This window comes from Trachurus japonicus, chromosome 6, assembly GCF_045865225.1.
Source record: "Trachurus japonicus isolate A0001 chromosome 6, Traja_1.0".
In the NCBI taxonomy this organism is placed as follows: Eukaryota; Metazoa; Chordata; class Actinopteri; order Carangiformes; family Carangidae; genus Trachurus; species Trachurus japonicus.
In genome coordinates, this window is record NC_140912.1 from 27680919 (window position 1) to 27701890 (window position 20972).

The window sequence follows — 20972 nt, forward strand, 5'->3', positions numbered from 1 at the left end:
TTTGTCATTTTCAGCTTGACCTACATATCCATTTGGACGTCTCAGGTTGAAGTTATTAACATTGCGAATAGGTGTGCAATGCAATCATACAGACTAAATCTAGGCTATCTAAACCAGTGAAACCCAAATATAAGGGCATTGTCAATTCAAGCCATAAACAACAACGTTGGTCCATCTTTTCATCTCCTTCAGTTTGTTGAAGTACACTAAGTAGCTTTAGGAGTGGTTTACAACGCCACCTGTCGAACTAAAGTGCATACACAGCAGGGAAACTTTATCAGTTCCCTTAATCATTTTCATAAATATCCAGTTCACAAATAAAATGTAATAAATAATGTAACAATGAACAATAAAATACAACAAAAGTGCAATCTAAAAAGAAGCAGACGTCTAGGCGAAGAAACATTTCAAATTAAATAGAAAAAAGTAAGAAAGAAAGACAAAAAAAAAAGTGGTAAAAGTTGCTACAAATCAAATAAAAATCAACAAAAATCACGAGTGCTTTGACTTGAGGAGCTTTTCCAGGAAGTTCACAGCGTATTGGATCTCCTCTGGTGTGAGGTCCGGGAGGTCCTCAGGACGCAGCCTCCTCCTGGTCCGGCCCAGGCCCAGGCCCAGCTCCCTGCTGCTGCCGCCGCTGCCGCCGCTGCCGCCGCCGCCTCCCCGGGCCGCAGCGGTGTGGATGTCCCGGAGCCTCATCTGCAGCCACTCCCGGCGCTCCTGCAGCTGCTTGTGCTCCCCGACGTTGTGCATGAGCTGGACCTCACTCACCGTCCTTTTCCTGTAGACAGGGGTTATGAGACAGATAAAGCACATTGATTACCTGGCTGTGACTGACACAAGGATGCGCGTTAATTAAGTGCATAGATGATTTAATGACCCTCAAAGTGAAGGTGATCTTAATTGATCTGAAACCTACCTCATGGGACGTCCTTCACAGAGAATGGAGAGGTGTAAAATACAGAATGAAATCAACACGATTTTGTAGTGGCTGTTACGCATCTTGACCTTGATGACCTATAAAGCAGAAAAAAATAAATAAATAATTTATTTCAAGAACTTTATTATTGGATAAAGTACATTCAATTTTTGACATTGAAATTCCGTGCCTATTTTAGCCTATTTATTCCAATATCCGACACGTCAAACGTTAAAATACCCTAAAACTGACATAATAATCAATTAACCTGAAGATTATCCATACTGAACATACCTCTGGTGCTGGTTTCTCCTCAGTCTGATGAAATTAAAAGTTTTGTACAAAGGTATAAAGTGGTATAAAGTTGAAGCCAGGCTCGTTTGGCCCGTTCGCTCCCATCAGTTATTATAACCACCACCGGTTCCCTAACTTGCTTTTATAGCCGCTGGGCCCAGGCTGCCATTGATGAGCCGCCTTCATTATTGCGGTTGATGTCACACCTCTAGCTCCTGGAGGGAGAGGGAGAGAGTGGGAGGGGTAGTGCTGGTAGTGTTTGGTGGGGAGGAGTGGGCATAGGAATGGCGACCCCTCCTCCCCCCCCAACAGCATGTGAGCTCCGGGCTTTCACCGCTCTCATGCACCGCACCAAAGTTAAAGTGGAGGAGACCATTGATCAGCGATGAGGTCACACCAGCCGCGACGCCCGTCAACATGTTGACATCTCGACCTATGGGTGCTCAGTGTCATTACTACGTTATGACACGAGGACTCGCTGCTCATGTGTTGGAGTGCATGGCGTCATATGTTGAGCCCAACTCCTTCACATCCACCAAAATCTAAGTATTCACAAGTAGATGTATTATGGAATATGAAATGAATATAGACTAAACTTAATCGGTATAAAAACTAATTTATTCCCATCTCCATTAATGGAAACAAAAGCAACAGCACTTTAAATGATTCCCCTTCTTAAACCTCGAGCAGCACTTTGCTGTATATTCTGATTACTTTTTTTATTGCAACTACATTTGGATATTGAGATTGCCATGTGTTCTATGTATTATGATATATTTTAATTGTGATGGATGTGGCCTGGAGCCCAAGACAAGTTTCCCTTCACGGGACAATAAAGTATACCTTTACCTTTATACCTTTATACAAGAAAAACATATAAAAAGTAAACCAAAAAAATCAATATACTTATATGTATGGAAAAATATGTATATAGAAATGCTTATATCATTAAACTGTTTTCAAACATGTTTGAAATAAAAACAGAAACACATAATGAGAAGTATTTTTCATACTGTATGTTGTTTAAGTAGATTAACATGTATTGTAATGTATAATATTCTCACAACATGTTAAACCACATAAAAATCCATCATTAATACTGACTCTATCTCTATCAGTTTACTGTCCAGGTGCACAACTATAGGTATTTATTAAGTGTGCACCCACATGTAGGCCACTGTATGTTGACTGTACCATAAGTCAGTGGCCATTTATTGGTTGTGGAGGTTTTTCAGACGGAGGTTGAGTCACAATAACTGTGAGGTCTGTATGAGTATGTTTGTGGTGAGACGTGGTGGTCGTCTGGTCAGGTGACTCACGATCCAGGTCATGAATGGCGGGGGGTTTGGGGGGGTCCACCTCCTCTCTTATCTTTAAGAATATCATGCATTTCATAAACTCATGTCATCATGAATCCAGATGATGATGTGTCACGTTATGTGATAATAATATATCCATGTGTGTACGTGGTTGTTACATTCCTTCACAAGTTTCCCTGATGTAAATCTGTTTGTCTTTTCAATTTATGATTATTTAAATTGAATAGACAGGTGTAATTTTATTTCTGTCACTGCAGCATAACATATCTATGACCGACACATAAGCCGATGTCTTTATTGAAATATTTATCCAAGACAAATGATCCAAGGAAGACTGTACTGCTCTTTCCATTAGAGGCAAACCATTTTTTTAATACTAAACTGCACTTTCCCAGGAACTTTTTCTTTCTTTTTTTTTTGTTTTAGCACAGAACTTCCCTCCACATTTTCAATTTTGCATGCTTGTCTTTTATTTTTTTCTATGTTTCCAGATCCATTACTCCACATCTAATGTGACCTTTTTTGTCGGACTTCCAGCCTGTCTCACAACAATGGTGCCAACATTTGGATGGATTTATGACGCTCATTGACCATTAAGGCGTCTCCGTGGTTACATAGGAGCCTTACTCAGGAATTAACATTGTTTTAATGAGTTTGCCTCCTAAAAAAAGAGCTTTTACAGCAACGTGACGTCAGAGAAAACTTCCTGAATCAAAGAGTGAGTGCGAGTTCAGGAGTTGTGTCAGTGGGTGATGCTGTTGTCGTCACTGTCTCGGTCACGACTGATGTGTGAGCGTGTTAATTTGAGAATCTGGAGAATTACAAACTGGTCAGATACAGTTTATTTTTGGACTTTACAGGAACATTTGTTGCAGGGGGAAGTTGATGATCACCAGTGTCATGGACGTTGAAACAGTCTGTGATGGCTGTAATCATTATCCATTCATGCAATAAGGGACAAACTCCACGGTCCTTTCTCAGCTCACAGTGGCATATCGTGGGAAATGTTGTGCTAAAAAGGCTGAAATATTGGAAGATCTTTTCTTGAGCTGATAAACTCTGACTTCTGGAGGCTCAGACTTAAAGTTTGGACTATTATTCTTACACAGAAAAAAAATGTGGGTTTTATTTGGTTCTTAAAATTTCCCCAACAGCAATGTCACACAGGGAGGCTTTTGCAACACTTGTTAAACTTAGAGCAACTAATGAAATCCCACTGACGTCTATTATATGTCAGTGGTGATGGATCTCTTGTGGGTGAATATCTTAAAACTTGGGCAAATAAAACCTAGATAGATAACAGCTTGATATAAAAGTTTTAATGTAGAAAAAAAAATTCAGATTGAATTGAAGATATTAAAACAATTTAATATAGTGAGAGCAATTTATGATTTGAATTTGAACAGTGTAAAAAGGTTTGAAACATTTGAGTGTACAGTGGGGAAAATACGATTTTTGCCCTTATTTCACTTGATCAAATGTAAATTGATTTATAACCTTATTATTTCTGGATGTTTTGTTGAAATTCTGTCTCTTTCTGTTCAAATAAAGCCACTATAAAAACTATAGACTGTCCAATTCTTTGTAAGGGAGCAAACTTAGAAAATCAGCAGGGGATCATAACTTATTTTCCCAAATGTATATGCACACTAATCTGCCATAACATGTTATACACATTAATGTTGTGACTGATCTGTGTATTTTCTCCAAGTCCAAGTAAGTGAAATTACTTGTATTTAACAGGCCACAACAATAGAATCGTCGATGGTCACCTTTTTTAATGTTATGGTCGATCAATCGGTGCATATACTATATTTTTAGTTAATGAGTGAGTGACCTTTTTAGCTTCCAGGCTTCTCATCCTTTCAAATCCCAGCAGCCTCCACTCTGCCTCTCTGTCTGTCATTCAGGCATCTCTCCCCGTTCAGCTTTCAGCCACAGGTGTCTCACCGCACCACACCGCACGGTCCTGAGAGAACTGACCTACTACTTATTATGGTCTTACACACACATAACAAACCACACATTAGGGAAACAAGAGGGCATGAGGTCTCCAAATGGACAAACCCACCAGCAGGAAGGTAGATATATTGTTTTAGCTACACAAACTGCAGGAGTGAAAAGCTTTGAGGCGCCAATGCCACAGTGATCAGGTCTAAAAGTATTGATCATCATCCTCAAGGGGCTGCTTATGGCTCCTCCTTCTGCTCCCATGAGGTGAATAAAAAGAGCATGACGGCGTCAGTAGAGAAGCCGGAGTATGACTTTTATTTTTACCTCGTCAAAGAGGATGAGAGGAGATCAGTAGTAAATTTGTTGAAATGTGTCTGTAACTACGCTGTGAGATCTTTTATTCAAGCAGTTATCAGGTGTGAATGAACCACGAAACATCCAGTACTGATTGATCCTCAGTCGTCAGCCATCGCACCATAAACAAATGGCTCATATGGTGATTAAAGTTGTTTACATACCAGCTTTACAAGATTTACAAGAGACAGTGACCATCATTTCGCTTTCCCGTCAGACTATTACGGACAACGGTGGCCCAGTACGGCCTGTTTAGATGACACCCGCTGAACACGTTGACCTCTGACCTCGGCTCAGGACCCTAAACCTTGTCGTCCTCATTACCTCATGCCGCCTCAATGTGCGGCATGTCATCACCTATGGCATGTGAAAGCAACAATGTGTGAGGGAATAAGCTACAACGACGAGTCAAAGTTATCGGTCTCACAACAACAACAACTCACACTACAACAAATACAGATACAACGACTAATTAGATAACTACAGATTCATCTTTACACTCAAAGTCATTGGGCTAAATGGGGCCGTAAACAAAGGAATAGCAAACATGCCGGGCATCGCTAGCATTCACAGTTATTCAAGTCAGGTGCATCCGTAAGACAAGCTGGTCCCCAAGACTTTAAGAATAGTTAGAGAGGAGTAAATAAGGAGAGGGGAGCTGCTATTTCGGACCAGGCTTTGACTTTTATAGAGGGTGACAGCATGTCCTCAGACGGGTGACAGAGAAGATAAATAACATCACACAGATGCTTCGCGTCTCAAGTCACTCAAAAGAGAGCGAGGAGAAAACAAGAGCTTGCGCTGTTGTGATTAGGTAATTGATTTATAGATTTATAGAAAGTAAGAGAAGAAAAAATGTGTTGTATCTAAAAAAAAACTGTGTTAATGATCAAACATTTTGAATATTTTGAGAGAAACATGAAAATTGCGACACTTGAAACATTTCCTGGTAGATCAGTTTGGTCAGTTGCTAACAGCGAAAACAAGCTAAAGCAAAACAAATTACCACCTATAAAGTTTTTATTAACATTATGTCTTTGTCCACCTGGTGAGAGTAGTTATGTTTTTACCCTCCTGAAAAACAGCCTACATCATTGTTTTACTGCTAGCTATTAGCTGTTAGCCATTAGCACTGATGAAAGCTGAAGAAAACGGAATAAGAAATAGTGAACATAACCGTAGCATTTGGTATCAGTTTGTCTCATTTCACTTTGAACATAGCCTACTCATTGATTGTTCATAGCTTATAAAAACGAGAAAGAAATAGGCTAACGATAAGTGCGGCTTTAAATAAGATAGTTGAATAATCATAATCTGTATCACTGGCTGTTATGACTGATTGATTGATTAAAACCTTTATTTAGCCCCTTAGGGGAGGTTCAGGTGTCCGAAAAAGCAAGGAGAGGCAGACGACAGTCATTTAAAAAGAAAGATAACTCTTTAAAGAATAGGTAATTAGCTAATAAGGCTAATGAATGAATAAATAAATGAAAGGACAGCACGAGAGAGGCATAACCCACTTCTGAAGAAAGTATTAAACTGCCAGATCATAAAAAGAGAGCCAAGTCCGTTCAAAAAGTGCCATGTCCATGGGTCAAAGTGCCAAGTCCATGTGCAGTAAAACAAGGTATATCCTATATTATATTAGCCTATATAATAGACATGGTGTTCAACAAGATAAAAGGATTACATATCTTACATTATCACAGTTCAGACAAATCTCTAACACCTAAGTAGTAGTAGGCCTAATGCCCTCCAGCTCCGTGTGATTGACAGGATTTACTACGCTGGGAGTAGTTGTGTCAACTTCTGAGTGAGCTCATGGGCATTACAGGCAGTTCATTACCCCCGCCTGACCCCCTTTTCCCAGAACTGACTTGTCCGGCCTCCCTAAAGGCAAAAAGCACCATCATTTTACTGCCACCAGACACCATCACACCAGACCATTACCACAGGCTGAAATCCCCCCTCATTTAGCTGCATGGGTTGATTGCTTTGATCCGGCGTTTTGCACATTCGACCAATTTAACAGATTTCTTTGAGGCAATAACTCTTGCCATGTGTCTGAAATGTCTGAACCATCTGCCTCTGTGATTTCGTCTAATTAGCTGCAGTGCTTATAGCTTTTTCTCTGACTGGCGATGATCAAATGACCAAACCGGGGTGATGATGATGAGTCAGTAGTGATCAGTCTGCCTATGTTTCTGTATCCACATCATTACAGGGTTGTCGTTAGATCGCTTTCATTAGTTGAAACAACCGTAAGGGTAAAGCCAAAACAAATTCTGCTCCCAAACCTGTTTAGTTTATGTCAGCATAGGGACTATTAAGAGACACCAGACTCGTAATAGCTGTGTAACATATAAAACGATAAGAAGAGTGAATCTGCTCAAACAGAAACAAAGCTGTTACCAAAGATGTCATGTGTTCAAATATGACTTGGACACATAGAATTTTAGCAATTTAGCAGTGTGGCTCCATTGATAACCATGTTCAGTGTTGGTCAACTCACTTTGTCTTTGAAATATCTCAAAAACTTCTGTCCTCAGAGGATGATTCATAATTGTGTTCATTAGGCACATTTACATCGCAGGAACTTTCCCCAAGAACCGGTAATCTTTCAAGGAACTACGTACTTTTTGACCATAACCAGGAACCAGGATTGATGATCCCCTGTACTTAATTCACCTAATTCACTAGTAGATCACAGATGCAGTGTAATATCTCAAACATTGTCAACACAAAATGTGGCTCAGATGTTCATGTTTCTTACAGGATAAAGCGCCATCACTGACCTTGGTCTTTTAAAATGAACTCAAAACCTTCCTTCTTAAAATGGTTTTTAGCACTTCTTCTGCCATGTTTGTACTGTTTTTACTACTGGAATCTCCTGCTATTGATTTATTTTATTGAATTTGATTTGTTATTTTATTGTAAATCTCTGTTGTTCCATGTTCATTCTGTGTTTTTATTGCTGTTTTTATTACTGTTGGCTGTTATTTTATTGTAAAGCACTTTGGTCACCAATTGGGCAGTTTTAAAGGGCTATACAAATAAATCTTGATTGATTGATTGGTTGGTTGATTGATTGATTGATTGATTGATTGATTGATTGATTGATTGATTGGTTGATTGGTTGATTGGTTGATTGATTGATTGATAAAGCCTTCGTAACATTTACTATCCCTTATTTTTTCATGATCATATCAAAATCTGGTCAAAAAATTGTTTACCTACTTGACCTGCAAGCTAATGTTTGTATAGATGTTGTTGTGTAGCTAATATAACAATTTCCTATTGTCACACACCTCTTGAATTATCACTTGCTGTCAACCTACACAGTCTAATAATTAACTGTGTATAAATGTCTGTGGATCTAATGGGAATCTGAACTCAGCCGCCGCCTTCATTCATGACACAGGGATGTGGGTTGTCGTCTTGGGTGCGATAGTATAAGGAGGAATATGGAGGGAGGGAGTTGGGTGATGGTTTCATGATTGTGCTGCCCACGGTATAGCTAAATGTGGTCACCATGGCAACAGAAAACTCCCCCCCCACAGATGACAATAACGCGAATGTGCCCTCGACGGAAATATTGTCAGAGCACAGTGAGGAGGACATTAAGGTGAAGGGTTATCCATGTCGGTCTTTAAATGAGTATGAGACCATCAAGAGATGTGTTGGTGCCTTTAACAACACTTTGTTCTGCCAAAGTAACGTAATTAGACAAATGTACAACAACACTTTAAGTTGTGTATCACTGCTTTAAATTGGTCTATTTACCATTAATTAGCATCTATCTTTGTCATGCAAAAGTGAATGTATTTGAATTTAATTGCATAGACTACGGTCGTCAGTGCAAACAAGTTGCAGAGCCCAAATAAATGATAATAATAACCTGTTGCTTTTATTACTAATGTGTGCGCTTGCTTTCAGAACTGATGTATAAAAGCATTATGAGAGGAGAGGGAGTGATTTTGTAGCTGCTGAATCACAGTCTCACCACTCCCTCTTGTGTGATATTGCTTAATTAGAGGTGCAGAGGTATAGAGTCTCTGTAGCCAGAGGGTTTGTGTTGTTGCTGTTTGCTATGGCAGTGCAGCCATCCCCGCCCCCCCTCTCTTTTTTTTGTGTTTTGTGCCGGCTTGTCAACGAGTTGAAAAGCCGGATATCTCAGCCTGTGGCAAAGTAGTTGTGAGTCATACGGTATGTGTTAATAGCCCTATCTACCCCCACAGATGTATAATGGTCATTTAGCACCGTGGGACACAAAAAGTCTTACTCATAACCTTAAAGGGATAGTTCAACATTTTGGCAAATTGGCCTAACCCCTATAGTCATAGCAGTACTGTAGGTTCGTTACCTTTAATTGTCGGTGCAAGCTATTTTTAGAACGGCGGAGCAGAGCCGTGAGCTGCTCAGAGCTACGTTACGGATGCTAATGGGATTTCTTGGTTTCCCTCATCAAACATCAAACACAATCCAACAACTCCAAAACGTTCTTGTGGACAAGTTGTGACCTGCACATTCACCACGCTATGAGATAATAACGGAACGATACGAGACAGAGTTGTTTTAGAGGTAAATACAGAGACTGCTTGCCGAAAAACTGCCCCCGACGGGAACGCTCATCAGCGGTTTTGCATGAATTTGCCTCTAAAGTAACTCTGTCTGGTAACGTTCTGTTATTATCTCATAGTGTGGTGAATGTGCAGGTCACAACTTGTCCACCAGAGTGTTGTGGAGTTGTTGGATTGTGTATTTGATGAGTCTGATGAGGGAAACCAAGAAATCCCATGAGCCTCCGTAGCCTAGCCTACCTTGGCTATATGGCCAAGTGCAGCTCGCGGCTCTGCTCCGCCATTCTGAAAATAGCTTGCACTGACAATTAAAGGTAACGAACCTACTGCTATGACTATAGAGATTATGGCAATGGGCCAATTTGCCAAAATGTTGAACTATCCCTTTAAAAAAATGGACGGGTCTAAGGTTATGTTATCATTCTAATGTTTTTTTGTTTTTTTCTCTTTATATCTTGAGCTTTTACTATTCTAACTACTTTATATAATGACTTAAGTGCTATTTCTGTCTCCGAAACTAAGTCTTATTTTGTAATTTCATTCACTTTGAAGATCTTGGGACTTTGAACGGCAGAAACTAGTCAGAAACGTTGGGCTTCATGATAGGTCAAAAAAAGAAAGAAAAAGAAAAAAGAAGAATCCAGTTCACTGCACAGCTTAACAATCCATCTGATGATCTATAAAAACCTTCCCTTCAAACTATCAGACAGTAAAATATGGTCTCACACCACGCGGTCCCTGGACAGATTTAGTCAAACTAATGGTGCGATGTGACAGAAATGGGTCAAAAAACTGCCAGACAGACTCTATAATGGAAATACTTGCAATCTTGCTGAGGTACATTTCCTCCCACAGGCCTTTTATAATAATAATCCTAAAAATAAGAAAACGTCTGGAAAAGAAAGCTCTCATTTGATTAATTACTGCCTAAAACAAGAAGCATACAGTATGTAGCCTACTCAATTAACAAGGGGGATAATTTAAAGTACAGCGGTGCTCGAATCCTCATTCTTCACCTCAGAAATAGTCAATAGACAAAATATTCATCCACATTTTATGGTCTTCCTCAGCAGACATAGTCATACAGTATTAAAGTATTAGTATTAGTATTAAATGAAATGAGTTTCAAATAAGTCTCTGTCATCCAGGATGTGAAATTTGTAATTACTTTAATTTGAGTTAAGATGATGTGAGTTAAGGAGCCACTGTGGTATATAGTTTTTTTTTTAACCACCTCTACTACAGTCTTGTTTTGTCTGTGAGAAGAGGATATTCCTGGAAAAAGACAGAAAGAGATATTTCTAACACGTCCTTGAGAAACTGTATAAGCAGCACAGCAGTAGACTGGTCTGATGTAGGAGGAAAAAAAAAACTGAAGAGATAACTTTTAAAAAAACTGGGCCAAAATGTTCCCATCTCTTCTTTTTGTTTTGCATAGTGCAGCACAGAAATGACAGAGCAAAACAGAAATAGATGGATGCAGAACTGAAAAAAATATCAACTGTTTTCATTCTCATGGTTTTATTTTGTATAGTTTTTTTGTTTGTTGAAAGTTGACCTGTTCAGGAGGAAAGTTCCTGGAAAAGCTCAATCTTAAACCCAGTAATCAGCCTAATCATTCAAACTATATGTCGACCAGTTAGTTTGGAGGACTGTAGGCTAGAGCAGATAGTATAGTGCGACATCTAGTGGTTAAACTATAGATTACTTTTTATGAGCCATTCAGCCATAAAAAAAACTCTCCACAGAGGCCACAGATTTCATCAAGGCAAATGGTATTTAGTCTCATAAAGACAACATGAAGAGGTTTAGTGCTGCCTACAAAGAGTCTCAATGCTGTTATAAAAGTACTGCGATTGTAAACAAATCCACGACCCATTAAAATCTCAGAAGGGGACCTATAACTTGTCAAAGGTAAACTAGTGAATTATCTTTTCAATCTGGCTTTTATTTGTCAAATGATTTTAGCGATTAAGTTTCCATCTACCTGTTACATGTTATCTTCCTAATGTTTTAATTTCTCTTTGAATTTTAAGCTTTTACTATTCTAACTACTTTGTATAATTACTTTAGAGCTTTAATTATTAACCGTTTTATTAATTGACTTTAATTCTTTCGCTATATTATTGCTATTTCTGTCTCGTCTTATTTTGTAATTTCGTTCACTTGGAAGATCTTGGGACTTTTAACGGCATCTTGACCCGGAATGAAAGGTGCTACATAATGATCTAACGGTGTTTGAATCAGCACAAAGTTGCATTTATGGCCTTTGGTCTGAAATTGACACTGTTAAAACGTAGGAATAATATATAGTAATGCTTTGGATGTTTAGATAAAAAAAAAAAGAGACATTTGTGTCGTCATATTATTTGAATGTGGACTTTACATTCATAACAGAAGCTAAACACACCACAAATAAACGTGTTTTATTCTTCACACTGCCTTGTCGAAGGAAAGTCCTGTAAACGATCAAATCCCATTTTCCCCGAATCCCTCGAACGCAACACGACTTCTCGGCGGCAGTCGCGGCGTCTTTGATGTTTGATTTTCTCGGACTGGAGCTGAATCTACACTGAGGTAATTATTAAAATTAATATATTTTGTACAATAAATTGTATATTACAGCTTGTGTATAACTTACTGATGTGACGTGTTTCCATTTGAACCGTGAAAAAGTAACGTAGCCTACGTCCAAAGAGGACAGGAAGTTATGCTAACGTGAAAATTGGAGGATTTTTTTCCGATATTGCGACAAAGACGAGTTTTACTATGATTGAAGTTGAAAAAAAAAGTGAAAATGCTATAGGAGGTAGAAAACCAACGCTGCCATTTTCTACTGTAGCGGTATCAACTCTATCAACGCTATTACATTGTTGCAGCCGGTGATCTCATTTAACCGAGGTAATAAAACATATTTTTTCTTTTTAAGCACTAAAACATCACAGAAATGTAAAAAAGGGGCTACAAGTCATTCAAGTCAACATAAGCACAAATAGCCTGCACCCAGAGCACAGATCCACAGTAGGTTGCTATTGCATGTAGAAAGTGGGCATTAGCCTACATATTTCCCGCTGAAATATTTAATGTCCATGATCGCTCTTTGTTTTATCTCAGTGTATATTCAGTTAGGCGCATTTTAGACACAAATGTCCTCTGGTGGATACAGTATGCTAATCTTGATTATTTAGGGCTGCACAATTAATCACTACAGTAGGCTATGTTATAAAAAAAAAAGCTATATGGCCAAGTGCAGTATCCAAATATATGGTGCTAAACCAAATATATAATTTATATCATCATTCATAATATAGCAATAAGATGTTATTTTTTCTTATTGTGCAGCCATTCTATTGATATCTATTGATATATGTATTGATTTTACATCACTGAGTTTATTTTTACAAAGGCAAAAAGCATCAAGTTGTCCACCTGATGTCCATTTGTTTCAGGTGTAGTTACATGTTTGTTTGCATTAATACCATTTAAGTAGTAATAGAGATTGGCCATCAACTGTTTTGCCCTTTCTTCTTTAATATAAGTTAATGTTCTTGTTTATACAGACTCATGAGTGACTTTGAGGAGGAAGACTTCCTTTGGGAGACTTGGATTTCACCCGTGAAGAGAAAGAGAAAAAAGACCCCCAAAAAGGACAAAACATGTGCAAAACACAAAAGCCACATCACCGCGAAGACCGAAGAGAGCACTCAGAAGAAGAAAAAGAAGAAATGCAAATACACAGATGCAACGGAGAAAAGGAAAGAGAAGAATAAAGAAAAGAAGGAAAAGAAAAAGAAGTTGCCAGTCGGGTTGGATCACAGTTTTGTATTCACACAGGGTTGCACGTGTGTTTCCAACCCTCCTGCAAAATCAAAACCTCGCAGCACGGAGAGAAGAAACCCCGATGATCCGACTCAAGAAGACTCAAAAAACAGGAAAAGAAAAAAGAAAGTGGCGTGGGATTTACCACAACCGGGCTACATCCGCGTCAAACGTCCAAAGTTCGTCTCTTCCACGCCCAGAGACAACAACAACCAATCAGCGGAGGAGGGAGCTGTGAGAAACCGCCAGGCCGCAGAGACGACCGCGAGTCGACCACAGGACGACGACTCCCAGTGCACCGGCGAGGACATAAACAGCCAGGACCTCTTCATCACGCAGAAGACGTTCAGGCCGTCGCCACCGTCCTCAGCGCCCTCAAGTGGGGAAACCAGCGACAAAGGAGTTTTTATCACAACTCAGGAAGAAGGAGCAAACGTACATCGACAGCAATCTCATCCCAAAAAGGTAAAAGAGCCACAGAGGCCAAAGACGGCGAGGATGACTCTCGAAGACGAAGAGGAGGAGGAGGAGGAGGAGGAGAGGTTAGACTTGATGCAGCAGAATCCCAAGAGCGAAACTTTGTCTTTTCAGAAACAGCTGGATTTAAACCAAAATGTTAAAGTGCCAGTGAAGCCCAGTGTAGTGAATCCGTACCTGAATAAACCAGTTGTGTTGAGCCCGTCACAATCAAAGCCAGATCTCGCCCGTTCTCCAGGCCGACGCTCTCCCTCACATCCTCAAAACACCGATGAGTCTTCCCTGCTTCTCCAGGTTTTAAAAGCAAACATGTCCACGCAGACGGAAAACTTCTTCACCGCCGAGCTCTGCTCATTCCTCAACTTCTGCCAGAAAACAAAAGCGACGACTTCTTCGGGTTCTGAGAGCTGGAAACCTCTGGACCTGAGTCTGCCACAGAGGGTCAGGAGAGACCTGGCGAGGTGCGTTGTGTCTGTGACGGAAATCGGAGATGAAGAAGCCGAGCGCAGCGACAAGAAGGCGTCAACTCCGCCTCCAGACGAGACGATGAAAGATGCTGCTGACAGAGAGTCCAGCCGGCGGCCACCTTGTTCCTCGGAGATGGATGTGAAAGACGTCGAGGTGAAGAAGGAGGAGGCTTCAGGTCGGAGCCGATTGTCCGTCGGTTCACGGAGTAAAGGAAAAACGACCCTGAGCCCTCAGTCGGAGTCTGAGGGCAAGTCTGCCAACTCCAGCGAGGACAGCGAACCGCCCAGCAGCACCGGGAAACCAGACCTGACCCAGGTGATACCACATGATCCTCTACTGGTCCACACAGTCACTACACTTTAAAAATATTCCGACTGCCCACGAATAATCTTAAGGGGATCGTTCAACATTTTGGACGTAGGTTTGTTACCTTTAATTGTCGGTGCAAGCTGTTTTTAGAACGGCGGAGCAGAGCCGCGAGCTGCTCAGAGCTACGCTACGGAGGCTCATGGGATTTCTTGGTTTCCCTCATCAAACTCATCAAATACACAATCCAACAACTCCAAAACACTCTGGTGGACAAGTTGTGACCTGCACATTCACCACACTATGAGATAATAACGGAGCGTTACGAGACAGAGTCGTTTCGAGGTAAATTCATGCAAAATTGCTGATGCGCGTTCCCATCGGGGGCAGTTTTTTCCAGCAAGCAGTCTCTGCATTTACCATTAACTCTGTCTGGTAATCTGGTAACGTTCTGTTATTATCTCGTAGCGTGGTGAATGTGCAGGTCACAACTTGTCCACCAGAGCGTTTTGGAGTTGTTGGATTGTGTATTTGATGAGTTTTATGAGGGAAACCAAGAAATCCCATGAGCCTCCGTAGTGTATAAACCAACTGCTATGGGGATTATGGCAATGGGCCAATTTGCCAAAAATGTTGAACTATCCCTTTAAAAACCAAAACTGCATTCGATCAGTAGAAGGTGTAAAATAGATTTTTTTTTAGCCCTGAGGCACAAGCTGAGGTTCCCTTTCATCAGTTTGTATCACATTTACATGAATCACCCTCATGAATGTGCTGCACATGGAGAAATAAAAGCATCTCTAGCACAAATACATATGATAATGTACAAATGGTTCTATTGCAACAACTTCCTTTCAATCATAAATGAAGGAGGCTAATGTATTTTATATAGTCTAGTATGTAAAAGAGCCCACTGTACATTTCTGTATAGTTTTTATGTAAGTTGTAGACCAGTTGTTGTCCTCTGAATTACTGCTCTTTAAATATCACTTGACTACAGCTGAACAACAGCTCAGGAGAAACTAGCTTTAATAAATACACAACTACCAGTAAATTAATATTTTGAGTAATAATCAATGGGCTTGGGGCTAAGAACATGTTTTAACCTTGACACTGTTTTACCTCCCAAGCAATAACACAAAGACTTTTATGTTAGAATAAAAAGAAACTGTGCTATAAATTAACAGATTACTTTGCTCTTTTGTTGGGCTGCAGGTCCGAGCGGTCCAGACGAGACTCAACGAGTCCTTCTTCTTCAAGACCAAAGGAGAGGGGCGGGGCCTCAGACCCGAGTCTCCACTGATGAAACTGGCTCAGGGCAGAGAGAAGAAGACCAGGAAGAGCCACTGAGGTCAGAGATGACGAAGTCTGGACACGCTGCATGAATTCAGCTGTGTATAGTTGCATTTTTACTTTTTTACCTTGTTCAAAATTAAAGACAGAATTCACAGTGTTCGGAGCATGAGTTTTAGATACCATTTGATGTGCCTAACACAACAGTCCTGCAATTAATTAACCAAAATAAAGGTTATCATACACAGTTTGTGTTGAAACTGTGCTGGAGAGATTTGACTTTTACTTTTTCTGAAAACTTTTCTCTGTTCTGTATAAATCAATTAAAGTTTATTTATTGTACAGGAACTGAGTGTATTTAACTTATTTTATTCATTGATACACTTCAATATGCTTAAGCTTAATAAGTTAACCTCTTGTGTAACCTCATATTATTAAGTACATTTAAGTTCAGATTTACCATGATGAGAATCCCAACAGTTATTCTGTCTTTTAAACAAACCAAATACCACTATTCAAAAGAAAGAAAACATCTTTATTGATATTATTGCTAGTTATTATACACAGCAACCAACAACGGTTAGAAAACTACCCTTGATTCTTTATCATAGCTCCTGCTCCTTCATTGTAGCTGTTTGTCATTTTCTAAAGTGGATCAGAAATGCAAAACTACATTCTCAATATTATACTTTAATGGTACTTGAGCTTGGGTTTTTGTTGCTTTAAATGCTTTGAATGGAGCCTACAGTACGCAGCCTAGTTGTGTCTGAAGAGCTTGATCCCCATCCAGCTCCAGAGGTGGAAGAAGACGTAGACGGGGATGGTGACGGGCAGCAGCAGGCTGTAGAAGCACAGGCTGCTGCTGCTGGTGCAGCCCTGAGGGAAGTTCTCGTCCACGGCCGCTGAGTAGAACAAACCGAAGAGAGACACGATCGGGACCAGCCCCACCATCACGGACAGGGAGAACATGGTGGCGTCTGTTTGTTACAGCGTCGAACCGTTGGATCAATGAATAATGTCTCACAGGTAACAGGTGGTTAAGTAGAGTCAAACTGTCTTATTTAATCCAGTAATCAGTTACTTGAGTTGGTTTAGTTTGCACTGGTGCCTCCTTCTACTCCTGCGCTGGTGTGGTCGAGGTGTCGGCGGCGTCTTTCTGAATGAGTCTGGCCTCCTGAGGGATCATGTTGGGGATGCCGTCGATGATGGGGTAGGCGATGCCGAGCTCCTCGTTGATCAGCTCGTTGGTCTTCGCCTCGTATCTGTCAGGGATGTGAGGTCATAAAATAGACATGTCATCTTCAGCAGGTCATGTTTACCAAGTCATCAGTCAACACCTGACCTCTGCGGCCGTCCAGCCTGTAGTTTTTATGGTACGTTTATTTTAACAGACAGAGACGGAATATCAACAAAAAATCCAGAAATTAGCCCATATCATCATTCAAAGCTAAAGAAAACTAGAGACTTTGAGTTGATGAGTGTCTCCAGTGTTGGACCTATTGTCTCCTCTACTGAGTGACAGATAGAGGATCACCAGAGAGCTGTAGTGGGTGTGGTTTAAAAACAAAAACAACATGTTTTTGCGTTGTTCTATGATACATTTGTCATAATTTCAAAGTATGTAAATCAGAGATTATTTCATAGATAAGTCAGAGCCATAGACTGCACATCTTTAAATCAGACTTCTGGGACAGAGAGAGGAATAAACATAGAAACAAACTGGTTAATAAGGTGCAACTGTCTGTACTATACACTTATCCAAAACATGAATGGCATGGAGATGCACTAGTCTTGCATGGTGTAACTAGAAAATTTCCTCTCGGGAAATTTTGAATGGGCCACGGGAGCTACTGCGGGTTGTGCCATCTCTGTCAACATGGGAATCAAACCCACGATCTTAAGGTCAAGACAGAGCTGATCAGACAGACACATGATCATCCTTCTATAAGCACTGATATGGAGGAGCTGTAACCACATTAGGTTACCTGTGTGTGTGTGTGTGTGTGTGTGTGTGTGTGTGTGTGTGTGTGTGTGTGTGTGTGTGTGTGTGTGTGTGTGTGTGTGTGTGTCTGTAATCACATGAAGCTGGCTCTAGAGTCTGTGTGTGTGTGTGTGTGTGTGTGACTGACTTGACACATAGTTAGTTAGTAGCTGCATCCTGTGTCAGTCTGATTTAGCTGTGTCTGTGTTTATAAACATTTAAACGAGCGCCAGGTGGATTGTTTATGAAGTTAACGAGCTCTGGCCTGAGGATCAAAGAGGTTACCACGGCGATAGGGCCCCCCGCAGGCTGAGACAGACAGAAACGTGGAGAAAAAGAGCCATTTTCTGCCTCTAAACCGGTCTCACATTTAGGCTTAGGGTGAGAAAACGGTAACTCCTATCAGAACAAAACACAGATCACGTTGCTCTAAGGACTTCCTGAAAATTTCGGTACGATTTGGTGTTTCTACAGTAAATATTTTGGAGAGGATGGCAGTTTTAAAACATCAGGCCGTTCTGCTTCTCTCCGAAAATATTTGTATTGGAGTCAATGAGGAGCAGGGACAGACGTGGCCGCACTCAGAGGCTGATTCTGTAAGTTCTGTAAGTCTCTCTGATATTTTGAGCACATGAATTGATAGATAACAAGTTTGTCTTACAAATTCTGAAAAAATTATGTCTGTAGAGTGTAAATTGTGGCCGTGCTCACAGTTTATCCAGAAAAAATACTGAATGTTTCTTCACTCTGTCCCACTCTAACCGATGATGTCACGTGCTCTGACACGAACATTCCATGCAATACACAACCATTATAATCTCATAATTTCTCCAAAAATGATCATGGTCATTGATCAGGGATTGATCAAAAACTATATGACCTATCAAAACGTGGAGTAATACGACAATACACAAGACTTGTGTCTACTGTTTAAAGTTTAAATGAAGTCTCTAGGTGAAAGTATGCCTGAGCAGTAGACGTTTGTTAAACTCCAATGATTGGTCTTTTTCGGTCTTTTTTTTCCGCCCGTCCCATTGACTTACATGCAAAAATTTTGCGCAGTTTTTCGTGACTTACGTCGCACTGGTCCCTGCAGCTACTTCATAGCTGTTGGGACCAGTGCCCGCTGCGATTGCCCGTGGCCCTAATAATAACATGTGATGTCTGTCAGACTGTAGCAGCTAAAAATGTCCTGGAATATGATTTCAAGACAAGAGTGGGAACCCTACCACTGTAAAACAGACATAGGCTATCTGTTATATTGTATAGAGAGTATATTTTCAGTATATACCCAGGGGGCAAAGCAAAAAAACGGACACGGAGCGTTGTAAAAGCTTTGACACCAGAAATGATATCTAGGAACTTCAAGGATTAAAACCTGGGTGGACAACCCGGTCAACTAGCTGCTGGAAAGCTACAGGGGGCCAAAACCCCTTTCTGGGGTCATTTTGCTGGCGAAATGATGTAAATGCGAATATTTAGGTACTACAATGGCATAAATAGTCATACAACTATAAAATTTGGCAGAGAGTATCTTGACACATAGGGGGAGGCATGAAAAAAACATTCTGGGGTTTGTTGCAACTCAATTTTAAGATATCACTCTCAACATCCCAAAAAAGACCAAAAAAAGTACTGTTCGCCTGACAAATTCTCATGAAAATTATTATTTTTCAGCACTTTATGGAGAATATCTATGCTTAACATGTATATAGAAAAATTCCTTAATTCATAAGCTTCCATTTGAGTCCAAGATAGCCTTTCTATACCAAAAGCTCCACTTGCTGTGGCCAACGGTCTTCTCTATCTATCTGTTCACTTTGGGGAGACCAGAAATAGAATGTTTTCTGATCATACCAGTTAACATGTAGTTTTTCACAATAGGTGTTGCATTGTTTGGAGACAGCCTGTAGCTTTCCAGTAGCTAGTAGAAAGGCTATCTTGGACTCAAATGGAAGCTTATGAATTAAGGAATTTTTCTATATACATGCTAAGCATAGATATTCTCCATAAAGTGCTGAAAAATAATAATTTTCATGAGAATTTGTCAGGCGAACAGTACTTTTTTTGGTCTTTTTTGGGATGTTGAAGGTGATATCTTAAAATTGAGTTGCAACAAACCCGAGAATGTTTTTTTCATGCCTCCCCCTATGTATCAAGATACTCTCTGCCAAATTTTATAGTTGTATGACTATTTATGCCATTGTAGTACCTAAATATTTGCATTTACATCATTTCGCCAGCAAAATGACCCAAGAAAGGGGTTTTGGCCCCCTGTAGCTTTCCAGCAGCTAGTTGACCGGGTTGTCCACCCAGGTTTTAATCCTTGAAGTTCCTAGATATCATTTCTGGTGTCAAACCTTTTACAACGCTCCGTGTCCGTTTTTCAAAAAACTGGGATTTTGCCCCCTGGGTAATATATAGTATGCTACACATCAGTATAACAAACTCTCCCCAAAAAACAAACAATTTTTGTTCCCCTGAGAGTAAATGAATGGGTGAAGGTTTTGTGTAACAATATAAAGAGTTAGCTAACTGTCATGCCTACTATTACGTCAGACCTTTTCAGCATTTCCTGTATATTTAACGTGTAGCTAATCTGTTGTGTGTGTGTCATCATATCATATGTAGTTATGTGTTGTGTGTTATTATTGTGTGTGTGTTTGTTTACCTGAGCGGCTTCTTTGACAGCGGACAGACGAGGAACTCGAGCAGGGACTCGTCAAACGCTCCTTCGTCCTTCAGCTGCGTGAAGCTCCTGACAAACAGCGACGACGGCGTCAAGGTCCGAGTCAGAGGTTCACGTTTCACATAGCGGTGAGCACGAAGCGTCTCTGTCACCACTTTACCCAAAACATTACGAAACATGACCAAACTACTGAGGAGAAAAGGAAAAGACGCCAAAAACCCGTCCCGACGGAAGAAGCTCGTATCAGTGCAACCGAAATATGAGTCCGCTTCCGGTCCGCTAGCAGTTGTCATTAGTTCCGCCTGTCGCGACGCTGTTTTTATTTCTTTTTGCGTATAGTGATCGTTTTAATTCCCTTTCACTGACATTAAATATTAAGTAAACGACATTAAACATTGTTAATATTACAGTCATACATATCTCCATAATATGTTTTATTGAGCATCAACATTGCTACAACATGTCCACAGAGTGGAGACAAGTAAATAACATAAAACAGTGCTTATATTTATATTTATAT

General features: G+C 40.3%; 4 protein-coding genes across 4 annotated transcripts; 1 reads left to right on the top strand and 3 right to left on the bottom strand.

Moving 5' to 3' along the window:
• Positions 1-492: 492 nt before the first annotated feature.
• Positions 493-1461, bottom strand: pth1a (parathyroid hormone 1a). The gene is made up of 3 exons (XM_085780614.1): positions 1214-1461; positions 920-1017; positions 493-781 (listed from the first exon to the last, which is right to left on the bottom strand). The coding sequence occupies exons 2-3, from the start codon at positions 1000-1002 to the stop codon at positions 493-495; spliced, it is 372 nt and encodes a 123-aa protein (XP_085636740.1). The 5' UTR covers positions 1003-1017; positions 1214-1461.
• Positions 1462-12983: 11522 nt separating this feature from the next.
• Positions 12984-15875, top strand: LOC146986329 (uncharacterized). Its single transcript, XM_085780615.1, has 2 exons — positions 12984-14498; positions 15705-15875. Exons 1-2 carry the CDS (start codon positions 12984-12986, stop codon positions 15837-15839), a joined length of 1650 nt encoding a protein of 549 aa, XP_085636741.1. The 3' UTR covers positions 15840-15875.
• A 421-nt stretch (positions 15876-16296) lies between these two features.
• LOC146986331 (phosphatidylinositol N-acetylglucosaminyltransferase subunit Y-like) lies at positions 16297-16751 on the bottom strand. Its single transcript, XM_085780094.1, has one exon. It carries the CDS (start codon positions 16749-16751, stop codon positions 16539-16541), a length of 213 nt encoding a protein of 70 aa, XP_085636220.1. The 3' UTR covers positions 16297-16538.
• pyurf (PIGY upstream open reading frame) lies at positions 16297-20709 on the bottom strand. The gene is made up of 2 exons (XM_085780093.1): positions 20435-20709; positions 16297-17044 (listed from the first exon to the last, which is right to left on the bottom strand). Exons 1-2 carry the CDS (start codon positions 20629-20631, stop codon positions 16897-16899), a joined length of 345 nt encoding a protein of 114 aa, XP_085636219.1. The 5' UTR covers positions 20632-20709; the 3' UTR covers positions 16297-16896.
• Between the last annotated feature and the right edge of the window lie 263 nt (positions 20710-20972).

Bases quoted from the DNA above. Each gene is read 5' to 3' on its own strand.
- LOC146986329 (XM_085780615.1), top strand. From the start codon at position 12,984: ATGAGTGACTTTGAGGAGGAAGACTTCCTTTGGGAGACTTGGATTTCA. The intron at 14,499-15,704 runs GTGATACCACAT...GTTGGGCTGCAG, and splicing joins GGAAACCAGACCTGACCCAG to GTCCGAGCGGTCCAGACGAG.
- LOC146986331 (XM_085780094.1), bottom strand. From the start codon at position 16,751: ATGTTCTCCCTGTCCGTGATGGTGGGGCTGGTCCCGATCGTGTCTCTC.
- pth1a (XM_085780614.1), bottom strand. From the start codon at position 1,002: ATGCGTAACAGCCACTACAAAATCGTGTTGATTTCATTCTGTATTTTA. The intron at 782-919 runs GTAGGTTTCAGA...CCCTGTCTACAG, and splicing joins TGTGAAGGACGTCCCATGAG to GAAAAGGACGGTGAGTGAGG.
- pyurf (XM_085780093.1), bottom strand. From the start codon at position 20,631: ATGTTTCGTAATGTTTTGGGTAAAGTGGTGACAGAGACGCTTCGTGCT. The intron at 17,045-20,434 runs GTAAACAAACAC...CATCCCTGACAG, and splicing joins CTGTCAAAGAAGCCGCTCAG to ATACGAGGCGAAGACCAACG.